Genomic DNA, 15,718 nt, shown 5'->3' on the forward strand with positions numbered 1-15,718 from the left:
TACCTTTAAGTTGTGTCCCACCAGCCATGCCAAGGCGACCTCTCTCTGGTGAGACCCTAGACCTTATATTTATCACAACCGGCTTCTCCAGGGCCAGCAGCCTATAAATGTAACCTTCCATTTGTCTAGCTGTATGACAGCCGCTCTCTGCTCAGTGTATTCCTGGCCTTTTTTTTGGAACAGAGTACTTACACTTTGGTTGCTCTATGCACCAGTCATTCATACAATGTAGGAAGCTTTATGTATTCTGCTTTGCAGAATTGTACAATTGTGGACTGGGAGAGCGGTCCAAACAGCCCAGGATCCATGTTACCCTAATTCACCCCAACATTAAAAGTCAAAACAGTGAAGAAAACCAGTGTGTAGCGCATTATGGAATCACAGCTATGATGTCAGGGGAGTGCATAAAACTAGTGACAGATTCAAGCCAGCAGAATTATGAATGACGCTCTGGAGGCAAGGGAATATTAACAGGTAGCAGATCTGAATGGCATGGCAAAAACAACCCCATTCCTGCAACTAATCTGCCCCATATAAATATCCCCTTATGTTATGGAACGCAGAACCACAGCGCTTGCATCAGAAAAACTATTAAGTGTTCCGAAGTTGCTGAAAATTTAACTCAGCGGTGTAACATTTTCTTATAAATAAAAAAAAACCTTGAAAAGAAATAAGATACTAAAAATGCATCCTTTATTGCATGAAAAGATTAAAATATCAATTCATCTAAAGGGGAGCAGAAGATGGTCACAGCGAGAATAAAACCCTCAAGGTCAATCCATTCTCATCCACTCGCCGCTCATCATCTCAGCATATCGCTAAAAGCCATCCCTCTCTCATTCTTCATGCCGAACTTTTCCAGGAACAGCCCCGGATGTCAGGATTCATAACAGGGTCCCATTGGGACGTCCTCTGGTTTACAAAACAAAAAAAAAATAATCTTAACCTAAGGGGGTTTCATTGTAGAAAACTAGAAATGTTTGTTTTACCTTTTAAAAATAAAAGCTTTAAATTAAAAAAAAAAAAAAAAAAAAAGAATTCTGAGATTCTCCACCTCAAGCTAAACAGCCTCCTCTAATCTGAATGATGCCTTTATACAATACAGTGATTTCTACTCATGCTCATTTCGCATTTCCTTCCTCTACATCTTCTGATCCAAGAACCTGCTTTATAATGAACAAAATAAAATAAAGTGAAATCTTTTGTAAACAGCCTAATGAAGTTGGTTAATGATGCAGGATACAAGTCTAATGACGAAAGTCTTGGAATGCAGCAGCACAAAATTATTTTAAAGGGAGTCTGCTAACACAAAACGACTGTTCAAACCAAGCACAGGAGTTCAGTACATGACTGAGGTGGCCGAGCAGCTACCACCTACTGGTTTTCCATCTGTCTCCACCCTTATCTGTTTCTGTAAGGCCAGTGCTTTCAATCACAGAAGAGAAAGGCAGCGATAGATACAGCAGAAGTCAGCGAGGAGCATTGGACTACTTGGCCAAGACAAGTGTGCACTGTTTGAACAGTAATTTTATGCTGACAATCTCCCTTTAAGGCCTGGGTTATGTAAAAAGCCCCAATATATACACACATATGCTGGCTGCAACCCCCCCACTTATAAATCCATCTGTACAGAATACCCCCGCAGCCTGAAGCACAGCTCCGCACATGGACTGTCTGCTCCCTTCTTGTCCAGAAACTTTTTGGAATATCCTGTCAAACTAGAAACCTAACAGAACGGGACAAGATTTTCTTCTAATAGAAAATATAAAAATAAATTTATGTATCCAATATGAATCCTTGCCTGTCCAGTGTGGACTACCACTCCAACCATTGCAGGAAGTGTTCAGGAAAATAACCTCTTTGCAGCCAGTGCATTAAGTAGTTTGAGCTAGCATAGTTGCTGTGGTCAAGGATGGGACAAGGTTCAGCTTTTGGTGGAGCGCTCTGGTGCAGGTCGGATGGGGCGGACACTCTCCGGGGCCGGCCTGATGAGACGAGGCCGCCCTCTACGCCTTGGAGCAACTACTGGAGTACTTTTTTCCAATTTCTTCACTGCCACAGGACTTTCAGCCTTGGGGGTTATGGCTACAGGAGAGGTATTGGTTACATGGGACCCATTGGCAGTGGAGGACTCTTGCTTCTGCCGGGCTGCTGCTCTTTCCTGCCTAAGTTCGCGCAGTTCATCTCGAATGTCTGTGAGCACACCCAGAAGTTGCTGCTGCAGCTCCCTGTCTTGGTTACGTTGCTGCTGTTGTTGAATCCGATCTTCCTCCCACATCCCCAACTCGCGATGGTATAACTGGTCCCACTGCTCCTCCAACTCAAACAGTCGATTCATTTTAGATTTCCAAGGAGCTTTCCGATCATCGGGGTCAAAGGTGCAATCTCCATTTGTGGGAAGTTCTCCTCCAGAAGAGGGGTCGCCATCCCCATCCTGTGAGGATGAAGAGGGCAAGGAATCATCCTGTACATTCTCGCTGGGCGGCGGGGATTGGGATTGTCTGTCCCACTCATCCGGATTCTCTTGCCAGTTGTCTCGGTCTTCCTCTTGTGCAGGTGAAGCCTTCCCTGCATCCTCACTGCCTTCTTCCTCGTGCTCCACCTTTAGCTGCACAATTCCCCCATCTTCACTAATTGGAGCCGCTGGGCTACTGCTGTTACTGCTGCTGTTGTTGCCACCACTGCTTCCAGCAGCATTGCACTCAGTTTGCCCACCTGGATTATCCAGTGACCCCTCCTCTGGGGAGGAAACAATGGAGTTCTGGGACTCACAACGTGCTGGAACGGAGACGAGCTGGGTAGTCACAACCTCCTGTTTCACAGTAAGGATCTCAGGTGCAGCTGTGATGATTGTCTGCGGTGCTGGGATCAGGTTCTGGGTGGTGACCAGGGTGCACACCTCATTTAAGCCCGGCCAGGTCTCAGGAAATGGCTTGATTTTAGCTTTTTGGGTAACATTTTTATCGCGATCGCCATTCTCTGCGTCATCCGGTACATGGACGAAGGAGAGCTGAGCAGGAGACGTGCTGACCAGAGGGGACATGACCGAAACGTCCGGGATAGGCCTTGGACTTGCTGTGAATAGAATAAGAAAAGGAATGTAACTACAGAGATCAAAAGGAAAACTTGTGATTAATGCAATCATTCTACCACGGACCCCATATATGCCCCTGCCACAAAAGCCGTAACAGAGGTCAGTTCCTAGCCGAGTATAATGGATTACATGACCCCTCAGATATTGCCCAAAAAGAAGTACACCCTCTTACCAAGCCTTGCCAGGTGCATTCAGGAAACTTTGACAGTCCCCCTTTCAGTAAGTTTAACACATTTCAACCCCTTAGTGACCAGGCCAATTTTTACAATTCTGACCACTGTTACTTTATGAGGTTATAAGTCTGGAACACTTCAATGGATCCCACTGATTGAGTTTTTTTCGTGACATATTGTACTTCATGTTAGTGGTAAAACTTCTTTGATATGACTTGCGTTTATTACATTTTTTTTATTTTAATCACTGTAATGGGGTCTATCACAGTGATCAAAATGAACCAATAGGAAAAACCTCCTATTGTTGCCGGATATCGGCCGGCAGATCTCAGCAGGCGCACTTCTCCTGCATTTTCTTCCAGAAAGATGAGGTGGAGGGCTGGGGGACGGAGCAGGTACCTGGTGAGCTTGAGGGACCCAATATCTCTCTCCTCTGTAATAGATCATATCAAAGGAGAGAGAAAGGAATTGAAAAATAGGACTTTTTGTGATCGCCATTATTTGGTGAATAACGGTGATCACATGACGTAGAAGCCGACCATCATGTTCTCTGGGGTCTCGGCTACCCCTGGTAGCTGAGAACTCAGATTTTCCGATGCTGCGGGGCGCTATACACTTATTTCTCTGCGCCATTAAAAAGTGGTGCTGAGGAATAATGCCCATTAACTGACGCTGTTAAAAGGTGTACCCACGGTCATTAAGGGGTTAAAGTAGTCGCCCAGCAAAATGTGTTTCCTTGTCTTTGATAAGTTATATAATAAAATATATGCAAACCGTGGTTACAGACTTCTTATTACCACAGCCGGGCCAGGCCCCTTCTCGTTCTATGCATTGGTCATAATCTAGAAGGAGGCTGGCTAGAAATTGTAGTCAGCATAAGTCACGGGCTGAAAACCAGTAGTGGAGCTGCTGGGATAGAAATAGGGGCACAGAAGCTGGGACATTGGGTCAAGGGTTGTAAAATATGACAAAGTATAATTAACAACCCTTAGGGTATGTTTACACGGTCAGTATTCCCTGCAGATTGGACGCTGCGTCCAGCCCACAGCGCCCATATTATTTTATGAAATCCCATCTCCACTATGCATGAGGGGACGCCTCCAGCATCCCTGCGTAACCGGACATGCGGCGCGTCTTTCTAGACCGCAACATGTCTATCTATCTTGCGGAGATGCTCAGTCTCCTCAAGATAAATAGCACCGTTCTATGTATAGGATGCGGTGATTCCGCACGGTTCAATGAACACATGTGGAATCACCGTGCGCTTTGGACAGAGCTGCATCCAAAGCGCTGCCAACCCGGACCGTGGAAACATACCCTTATACATCACATAAAACATACAGAAACTAATTTCTGATCCTAAAGTTTTCAACTTCTCTTCTGACTGACTGAAATGGGAATTAGGCCAGATTCACTATTGCATTAGTGTCTTTTTTTTTTTGTATAGTTTTGGTGTTTATTTTTATTATATACAGGTGGCGTATGGCTTCTGGGGTGCGATTTACAGAGCAACAGGAACAGAGCTATTAAATTTTATTTAATTCAGAAAGGTAGGCAGTGTTTATAAAAATATACAATGATGTGAAATGGGAACAAAACAATACGACATATGCAATTACATAAAATAAAAAGTAATAACGAAAATAAATAACTAAACCTGATGTCACAAAAACTGTTCAAAGCTAGCAGAGGGAATCACTCAGATTGGGAAAATGGACGATCCTCACGGCGAACTAGGACTTCCAGAATGAACAATGACCTAAACACAAATTCTGCGTTTTATTAGCTCACACCGCCCCTTGATGACCTCTTGTGTTGAAGGATTGTGGGATGTGCTAGGCCTGTTTGAATTCTATGAGATCCCCAACTTACAGGATATCATCGCCCCTGGAGGTCCCAGGCGTTAGATATTGACACCATATTTCTTATCGCAATTTTACTTTTACGTAGAGATCAAACATGGCCTGGATGGTAGAATCTATTGGATCGTTATTAATTTGGAGGGGTTAGAATGGCCTAACAGTGATGTGAGTGAATGATCTGTTTGTCCCTTTGAAACGCAGCCGAAAATATATCTTCCATAAATACCGAATTGATGCAAATCCCAATATTCATTATTGGAGACCGGAGACAGTGTCTACGAATGATGCTTTGATGAGAGGAAGCTTATGCCTGGGAAGGAAGTTCTCCTCTGCGTAAGCTAATCTCATAGCTTGCGGTTTTTCTCAAAGCATTTCCCTGCAGGAGGCCTCTGCTTCAAAGGAGGTTGAAGTGTCATCTCTCCCCATTTTAATTTGTTTCTCTCTCCCTAGCTATAATTGGTTACACATGTTCAATACTTCAAAGGAGATTGGATTGTCAGCTCTTCTCCCTTCACGAAAACGCTTATGGATTTTAATTTTTCTCTATGACAATTTGATCTACACTTCGCAAATACTTGCTACTTTATGTTGGAATCACAAAATCCAAATAAGATACAGATAAGCTTGCCAGAAAAGCTCACGGGGTATGAATACTTTTTCAAGGCACTGTATAGAGGATGGAGAAGAGAAATAAGATCATCTATTAACAGCATGACTCCTCAAAAATTTTTTAAAAAAATCCAAGTATGTGGATATTCTCATTAAATAGCAGCAAACAGAAGACTAGAAAGTAGTGAAAGCTCGAAAACTGCATATAATGGAAAGTTTTCATGTTTTCCTAATAGTTTAGAAAATAGAAGAAACCCATCAGCGGTTGGAGAGTAGTAAACACTAATCCAAGGTCAGAAGAAATCACCGACCTCTGAAAAGTGGTCTGTCAGCCGCGACCAGGCAGAATGAATGAAGCGTGCAGATACTCACCGGTGGAGCCCACCATGTCACCACCCATTTCTCCTCTACATGTGAAGAATATGGATTGTCGGGGAACACCTGGAAGGGAAGGACACGAACATCATCAGTAATGAGAGCGAACACGTGACAAAGCCGAAAGTCTTAGAAGGGACAATAAACCGTCCACGCATCTTCTAAGGCCTTATGTGAAGTCTATGACGCCATGATATCAATCAGTTCAGGCTGGGGAGAGTCCCCCTGTAGAGAGATGAACAGTGTACTGCTCTCTGTTATCAGCCATTTTAGCTTGGAAAGAATTTGACTACAGGACAGGTAAACTCGATCCTTTGCTCCCTGTTATCAGTCACTTCAAGCTGTGCCAAGAGGTTGACTGTAATGGTGGTTAATGGGATGAGTCCGACTGACATCAGCCCCTCTTATAATGCTCCATTGCAGATATAACTTGCATTGTGGGAGATGTAAGGAGCCCTATGTTAACATTACGACTCCCACCGTCTATTACTCCCAACGGACGGCATGTCCTACCCCAGCAGTCTTATAACCGGGGGCTGCAGTCCACCGATCAGCCCCAGTATAAGGCCACTTACCAGGCTCAATGTACATGCCCTCCTGCTCCCCGTCCAGCGTGCAGTGGTGGCCGATAGTGGATGCCACCAGGTCCTCCATTGCGGTGAGCTTAGTGTCAATTAGTGGGGCTACCCCGGGAACAGGGGGCACTTTGGTGCCAGTTTTCCGTTGGGTGATCTTCCTCTTGACCTCTAGGCGTAGGTCTCGCCACTTGTGTTTCAGGTCGTCGATGCTCCGGGGCGTATACCCCAGCTCATTAACATTCTTCTGTATCTGGGTCCACAGTTGGCTCCGTCGCTGGTTCCGTCGGGTGGACTCGGTGCGCAGCGCCTCGGAGCCGTACAAAGCACTGAAATGTGTCACCACGTCTCGCACTAAAGTCTCCGTCTCTTCATTGGAAAAGTTGGCTTTTCTTTTCCTGCCAGCGAAGGCCATCGGCCCGAGGGGCTGCAGGAGGAGATTTTCCTTGAGTTGTAGGGCGGCGGCGGCGCTCATGGGCATGGTTGGTATGGTTACAATGGGCAGTGGTGGCAACTCGGGGGTCTCAGCAGGTGTTGGAGGCGACAAGTCCATTGGTTCTAATTTTAGTTCCAATTTAGGTTCCATATTTGTAGAACTCTCTGAGGTGTCGGTGCTCGGGGCAGCGGATGGAGCTGGGTCCGAGGAAGACGACGCGTCAGATTCCGCCATGATAGAGGCCTCTTGCCGTACGACTGCTCTGGTGCCGATTCTCCGAACAGGAAGGCTTCCGCCAGACATAAGGGCGGCTGGAGTCAAACTCTCAGTATTTGAATCTGCAGCAGAAAAAAACAGAGATAAATAAGAATTCAACATCTCATAATAAATACCCCCTCCCCCAATATACAATGCACTGCTCCAACCAATGCGACATAAGAGCTGCGAGAGGGAGCAACCATTCTGACAGCAGAAAAAGGGGAGGATAACTGTGATGTAGGAGAGAATATCGACAGATATGGGGGGCACATCGCATGTGTAATGGGGGTGGGCTGGACTGTTTCACAGAACATGGAAACACAAGCTGCTGATTAACCTCTTCATGTGCACCAGGAAGAACATTACAATGTATCACATGAGAACAATATCTGGAAAAAAAATCCAAATGAGGAGAAATGATCAAACACTGCAATTACACCAATGTTACAGGAGTTACAGTTTATGGCCTTCACTGTGCAGTAAAAGTCACCCGGTGCTCAGATTCTCCATGTCGGCACGATAACGGCGATATCATGAAAATCATGAAGCTCAAAGTAGATGATAAAGCAGCAGAACTTTCCCACCAATCATTAATAGAGAGGAAGGGGAGAGGCGGCCACTGGAGGGCGCTGTCCACAATATCCCGAGTACGGCAGCTCCTGATGTGACCACGAGCAATCCCCATAACTGATCTACACCTTAGGGTACCGTCTCACTATACGATTTACCAACGATCACGACCTGCGATACGACCTGGCCATGATCGTTGGTAAGTCGTTGTGTGGTCGCTGGGGAGCTGTCACACAGACCGCTCTCCAGCGACCAACGATGCCGAAGGCCCCGAGTAACCAGGGTAAACATCGGGTTACTAAGCGCAGGGCCGCACTTAGTAACCCGATGTTTACCGTGGTTACCAGTTACCAGCGTAAAAGTAAAAAAAAAAAAACGTACATGCTCACCATCTGATGTCCGTCAGGTCCCTTGCCGTCCGCTTCCTGCTCTGACTGAGATCCGGCCGTACAGTGAGAGCAGAGCGCAGCGGTGACGTCACCGCTGTGATCTGCTCTCACTTTCCGGCCGGCAGACAGTCAGAGCGGGAAGCGGACGGCAAGGGACCTGACGGACACCGGAATGTGAGTATGTACTGTTTTTTTTTTTTTTTACTTTTACGCTGGTAACCAAGGTAAACATCGGGTTACTAAGCGCGGCCCTGCTCTTAGTAACCCGATGTTTACCCTGGTTACAAGCGAACGCATCGCTGGATCGGTGTCACACACAACGATCCAGCGATGACAGCGGGAGATCCAGCGACGAAAGAAAGTTCCAAACGATCTGCTACGACGTACGATTCTCAGCAGGATCCCTGATCGCTGCTGCGTGTCAGACACTGCGATATCGTAACGATATCGCTAGAACGTCACGAATCGTACCGTCGTAGCGATGAAAATGTCACTGTGTGACGGTACCCTTAGGAGTAACAGACACAAAGGAGCGTCCCTCTAAGAAGGCCGGATAAAGGAGCGTCCCTCTAAGAAGGCCGGATAAAGGAGCGTCCCTCTAAGAAGGCCGGATAAAGGAGCGTCCCTCTAAGAAGGCCGGATAAAGGAGCGTCCCTCTAAGAAGGCCGGATAAAGGAGCGTCCCTCTAAGAAGGCCGGATAAAGGAGCGTCCCTCTAAGAAGGCCGGATAAAGGAGCGTCCCTCTAAGAAGGCCGGATAAAGGAGCGTCCCTCTAAGAAGGCCGGATAAAGGAGAGTCCCTCTAAGAAGGCCGGATAAAGGAGAGTCCCTCTAAGAAGGCCGGATAAAGGGGCGTCCCTCTAAGAAGGCCGGATAAAGGGGCGTCCCTCTAAGAAGGCCGGATAAAGGAGCGTCCCTCTAAGAAGGCCGGATAAAGGAGCGTCCCTCTAAGAAGGCCGGATAAAGGAGCGTCCCTCTAAGAAGGCCGGATAAAGGAGCGTCCCTCTAAGAAGGCCGGATAAAGGAGCGTCCCTCTAAGAAGGCCGGATAAAGGAGCGTCCCTCTAAGGCGGCCGGATAAAGGAGCGTCCCTCTAAGGCGGCCAGATAAAGGAGCGTCCCTCTAAGAAGGCCAGATAAAGGAGCGTCCCTCTAAGAAGGCCGGATAAAGGAGCGTCCCTCTTAGAAGGCCGGATAAAGGAGCGTCCCTCTTAGAAGGCCGGATAAAGGAGCGTCCCTCTAAGAAGGCCGGATAAAGGAGCGTCCCTCTAAGAAGGCCGGATAAAGGAGCGTCCCTCTAAGAAGGCCGGATAAAGGAGCGTCCCTCTTAGAAGGCCGGATAAAGGAGCGTCCCTCTAAGAAGGCCGGATAAAGGAGCGTCCCTCTTAGAAGGCCGGATAACGCCATAATCACAGCAAACACCCGCAACGTGACCTCAATGTCACCCTATGGGGCACATGGAAAATGGGGAACACAGGTCACAGTAACCACAGAGTGCCACAAGGAGCGGACAGGGTCAGACAGCGGGAGAGGCAGCAGAGCAACACAACCAACGGCACAGGGTCATCAAAAGGCGACCCCTTATTATGGCCCCTGACAATGTCATGTCCGCACACCGAGGAGCCAAATGTATCCAATCTCGGGGCCACACGTGTCTGATGGGGACACGAAAACAGGCAGCGGCCGACTGCAAGTAAAGGAGGGCTGCAATGAAAGGCGGCGGCCCTCCCAGCCACGTACCCCGACATTGTAATAACAGCCTATAGGGAGCTTCAGCAGGGCAGGTCTCCCGAACGTTACCCCTATATACAGAGCCCACAACCCAATATCCCCCCATATATGCAGAGTCCTGATCCCAAGATCCCCACCATACACAGCTGCCCCCTCAACAAGTAGAGACCCCAACCCACAATTACCCCTATACACAGATCACCCTCACCAAGATTCCCCACCCCTATACGCAGAGCCCCCACCCCTGTACTCCCCTATATAAAAAGACAGCCCACCCCTGTACTCCCCTCCATATACAGACAGCCCACCCCTGTACTCCCCTCCATATACAGACAGCCCACCCCTGTACTCCCCTCCATATACAGACAGCCCACCCCTGTACTCCCCTCCATATACAGACAGCCCACCCCTGTACTCCCCTCCATATACAGACAGCCCACCCCTGTACTCCCCTCCATATACAGACAGCCCACCCCTGTACTCCCCTCCATATACAGACAGCCCACCCCTGTACTCCCCTCCATATACAGACAGCCCACCCCTGTACTCCCCTCCATATACAGACAGCCCACCCCTGTACTCCCCTCCATATACAGACAGCCCACCCCTGTACTCCCCTCCATATACAGACAGCCCACCCCTGTACTCCCCTCCATATACAGACAGCCCACCCCTGTACTCCCCTCCATATACAGACAGCCCACCCCTGTACTCCCCTCCATATACAGACAGCCCACCCCTGTACTCCCCTCCATATACAGACAGCCCACCCCTGTACTCCCCTCCATATACAGACAGCCCACCCCTGTACCCCCTCCATATACAGACAGCCCACCCCTGTACTCCCCTCCATATACAGACCGCCCACCCCTGTACCCCCCTCCATATACAGACCGCCCACCCCTGTACCCCCTCCATATACAGACAGCCCACCCCTGTACCCCCTCCATATACAGACCGCCCACCCCTGTACCCCCTCCATATACAGACCGCCCACCCCTGTACCCCCCTCCATATACAGACCGCCCACCCCTGTACCCCCCTCCATATACAGACGCCCACCTCTGTACCCCCCTTATATAGACTGCCCACCCCTGTACCCTTCATATACAGACCGCCCACCCCTGTACCCCCCCTTATATACAGACCGCCCACCCCTGTACCCCCCCTTATATACAGACCGCCCACCCCTGTACCCCCCCATATACAGTGCCCGCACCTCAGTATCCCCAATATAGAGCCTGCATACCAGTATCCCCCCATATACAGACCCCAGTGTTCCCCCATAAACAGAGCCCGCACCCCATTATCCCCCATATGCAAACCCCAGTATCCCCCATATCATGCCCCATATAGACCCCAGTATCCCCCCATATAAAGAGCCCACACCCCAGTACCCCCCATATACAGAGCCCACACGCCAGAATCCCCCGTATAGACCCCAGTATCCCCCATATCATGCAGCATATAGACCCCAGTATCCCCCATATACAGACCCCAGTATCCCCCCATATTATCCCCCATATACAGACCCCCAGTGTCCCCCATATTATCCACCATATACAGACCCCCAGTGTCCCCCATATTATCCACCATATACAGACCCCCAGTGTCCCCCATATTATCCACCATGTACAGACCCCCAGTGTCCCCCATATTATCCACCATGTACAGACCCCCAGTGTCCCCCATATTATCCACCATATACAGACCCCCAGTGTCCCCCATATTATCCACCATATACAGACCCCCAGTGTCCCCCATATTATCCACCATATACAGTCCCCCATATTATCCACCATATACAGTCCCCCATATTATCCACCATATACAGTCCCCCATATTATCCACCATATACAGACCCCCATATTATCCACCATATACAGACCCCCATATTATCCACCATATACAGACCCCCATATTATCCACCATATACAGACCCCCATATTATCCACCATATACAGACCCCCATATTATCCACCATATACAGACCCCCATATTATCCACCATATTATCCCCCATATACAGACCCCCAGTGTCCCCCATATTATCCCCCATATACAGACCCCCAGTGTCCCCCATATTATCCCCCATATACAGACCCCCAGTGTCCCCCATATTATCCCCCATATACAGACCCCCAGTGTCCCCCATATTATCCCCCATATACAGACCCCCAGTGTCCCCCATATTATCCCCCATATACAGACCCCCAGTGTCCCCCATATTATCCCCCATATACAGACCCCCAGTGTCCCCCATATTATCCCCCATATACAGACCCCCAGTGTCCCCCATATTATCCCCCATATACAGACCCCCAGTGTCCCCCATATTATCCCCCATATACAGACCCCCAGTGTCCCCCATATTATCCCCCATATACAGACCCCCAGTGTCCCCCATATTATCCCCCATATACAGACCCCCAGTGTCCCCCATATTATCCCCCATATACAGACCCCCAGTGTCCCCCATATTATCCCCCATATACAGACCCCCAGTGTCCCCCATATTATCCCCCATATACAGACCCCCCAGTGTCCCCCATATTATCCCCCATATACAGACCCCCAGTGTCCCCCATATTATCCCCCATATACAGACCCCCAGTGTCCCCCATATTATCCCCCATATACAGACCCCCAGTGTCCCCCATATTATCCCCCATATACAGACCCCCAGTGTCCCCCATATTATCCCCCATATACAGACCCCCAGTGTCCCCCATATTATCCCCCATATACAGACCCCCAGTGGTCCCCCCATATTATCCACCATATACAGACCCCCAGTGTCCCCCATATTATCCCCCATATACAGACCCACCCAGTGGTCCCCCCATGTTATCCCCCATATACAGACCCCCAGTGGTCCCCCCACATTATCCTTCATAGACAGACCCGTGTCCCCCATATACAGACCCCCAGTGTTCCCCATATACAGACCCCAGTGTCCCCCATATTATCCCCCATATACAGACCCCCAGTGGTCCCCCCATATTATCCACCATATACAGACCCCCAGTGTCCCCCATATACAGACCCACCCAGTGGTCCCCCCATGTTATCCCCCATATACAGACCCCCAGTGGTCCCCCCACATTATCCTTCATAGACAGACCCGTGTCCCCCATATACAGACCCCCAGTGTTCCCCATATACAGACCCCAGTGTCCCCCATATTATCCCCCATATACAGACCCCCAGTGGTCCCCCCATATTATCCCCCATATACAGACCCCCAGTGGTCCCCCCATATTATCCACCATATACAGACCCCCAGTGTCCCCCATATTATCCCCCATATACAGACCCACCCAGTGTACAGACCCCCAGTGGTCCCCCCACATTATCCTTCATAGACAGAGCCGTGTCCCCCATATACAGACCCCCAGTGTTCCCCATATACAGACCCCAGTGTCCCCCTATATTATCCCCCATATACAGACCCCCAGTGGTCCCCCCATTTTATCCCCCATATACAGACCCCCGTGTCCCCCATATTATCCCCCATATACAGACCCCAGTGGTCCCCCCATATTATCCCCCATATACAGACCCCCAGTGTCCCCCATATTATCCACCATATACAGACCCCCAGTGTCCCCCATATTATCCACCATATACAGACCCCCAGTGTCCCCCATATTATCCCCCATATACAGACCCCCAGTGTCCCCCATATTATCCCCCATATACAGACCCACCCAGTGGTCCCCCCATGTTATCCCCCATATACAGACCCCCAGTGGTCCCCCCACATTATCCTTCATAGACAGACCCGTGTCCCCCATATACAGACCCCCAGTGTTCCCCATATACAGACCCCAGTGTCCCCCATATTATCCCCCATATACAGACCCCCAGTGGTCCCCCCATATTATCCACCATATACAGACCCCCAGTGTCCCCCATATACAGACCCACCCAGTGGTCCCCCCATGTTATCCCCCATATACAGACCCCCAGTGGTCCCCCCACATTATCCTTCATAGACAGACCCGTGTCCCCCATATACAGACCCCCAGTGTTCCCCATATACAGACCCCAGTGTCCCCCATATTATCCCCCATATACAGACCCCCAGTGGTCCCCCCATATTATCCCCCATATACAGACCCCCAGTGGTCCCCCCATATTATCCACCATATACAGACCCCCAGTGTCCCCCATATTATCCCCCATATACAGACCCACCCAGTGTACAGACCCCCAGTGGTCCCCCCACATTATCCTTCATAGACAGAGCCGTGTCCCCCATATACAGACCCCCAGTGTTCCCCATATACAGACCCCAGTGTCCCCCTATATTATCCCCCATATACAGACCCCCAGTGGTCCCCCCATTTTATCCCCCATATACAGACCCCCGTGTCCCCCATATTATCCCCCATATACAGACCCCCAGTGTCCCCCATATTATCCCCCATATACAGACCCCCAGTGTCCCCCATATTATCCACCATATACAGACCCCCAGTGTCCCCCATATTATCCCCCATATACAGACCCCCAGTGTCCCCCATATTATCCCCCATATACAGACCCCCAGTGGTCCCCCCATATTATCCACCATATACAGACCCCCAGTGGTCCCCCCATATTATCCACCATATACAGACCCCCAGTGTCCCCCATATTATCCCCCATATACAGACCCCCAGTGTCCCCCATATTATCCCCCATATACAGACCCCCAGTGTCCCCCATATTATCCCCCATATACAGACCCCCAGTGTCCCCCATATTATCCCCCATATACAGACCCCCAGTGTCCCCCATATTATCCCCCATATACAGACCCCCAGTGTCCCCCATATTATCCCCCATATACAGACCCCAGTGGTCCCCCCATATTATCCCCCATATACAGACCCCAGTGTCCCCCATATTATCCCCCATATACAGACCCCAGTGTCCCCCATATTATCCCCCATATACAGACCCCAGTGTCCCCCCATATTATCCCCCATATACAGACCCCAGTGTCCCCCCATATTATCCCCCATATACAGACCCCAGTGTCCCCCCATATTATCCCCCATATACAGACCCCCAGTGTCCCCCATATTATCCCCCATATACAGACCCCAGTGTCCCCCATATTATCCCCCATATACAGACCCCAGTGTCCCCCCATATACAGACCCCAGTGTCCCCCCATATACAGACCCCAGTGTCCCCCCATATACAGACCCCAGTGTCCCCCCATATTATCCCCCATATACAGACCCCCAGTGTCCCCCATGTTACCCCCCATATACAGAGCCCACACCCCAGTATCTCCTCCTATTATCCCCCCATACTCCCCCCGTACACAGGAGCGCACAGTTCGGGGGTCTGGACACGGGCGCGCCCCTCCCCCAGGCGGCGTGTCTTCCAGGTTTTCCCGGGCACCGGCCTCCTGCTGTCCGGCTCATGGCCCGGGCTCTATTGTTCACTCACCGCTCTGTCCTCCAGGAGACGCGGGCGGCTTCGCCCGTGCAGTGTGAGCGGCTCTCGGGCCCGAGTGTGCGGAGAAGCGCGGGGTTGAGCGGGTGTCCGGGTCACAGCGGCCCGCGGAGCTCCAGGCCGTCCATGCAGCGTGCGGATAATGGCTCCCGACCCAGAGGAACTGGCTGCATCATTTCCTCCCCTCCCACACGGC

At 49.9% G+C, this 15,718-nt stretch overlaps 1 protein-coding gene across 1 annotated transcript; it reads right to left on the minus strand.

The window, feature by feature from the left end:
- Nucleotides 1-671: 671 nt before the first annotated feature.
- Nucleotides 672-15,718, minus strand: LOC143781363 (uncharacterized). Its single transcript, XM_077267931.1, has 4 exons — nucleotides 15,517-15,718; nucleotides 6,689-7,462; nucleotides 6,111-6,179; nucleotides 672-3,075 (listed from the first exon to the last, which is right to left on the minus strand). Exons 2-4 carry the CDS (start codon nucleotides 7,425-7,427, stop codon nucleotides 1,925-1,927), a joined length of 1,959 nt encoding a protein of 652 aa, XP_077124046.1. The 5' UTR covers nucleotides 7,428-7,462; nucleotides 15,517-15,718; the 3' UTR covers nucleotides 672-1,924.

The sequence above is a fragment of the Ranitomeya variabilis genome, chromosome 6 (assembly GCF_051348905.1).
Source record: "Ranitomeya variabilis isolate aRanVar5 chromosome 6, aRanVar5.hap1, whole genome shotgun sequence".
Classification (NCBI taxonomy): domain Eukaryota; kingdom Metazoa; phylum Chordata; class Amphibia; order Anura; family Dendrobatidae; genus Ranitomeya; species Ranitomeya variabilis.

What these genes read in the sequence shown, in the direction of transcription:
- LOC143781363 (XM_077267931.1), bottom strand. Translation starts at nt 7,427, where the DNA reads ATGTCTGGCGGAAGCCTTCCTGTTCGGAGAATCGGCACCAGAGCAGTC. An exon ending in GGGCATGTACATTGAGCCTG is followed by an intron (nt 6,180 to 6,688) that starts GTAAGTGGCCTT and finishes CTTCCCTTCCAG; the next exon opens with GTGTTCCCCGACAATCCATA. An exon ending in TGACATGGTGGGCTCCACCG is followed by an intron (nt 3,076 to 6,110) that starts GTGAGTATCTGC and finishes TTCTATTCACAG; the next exon opens with CAAGTCCAAGGCCTATCCCG.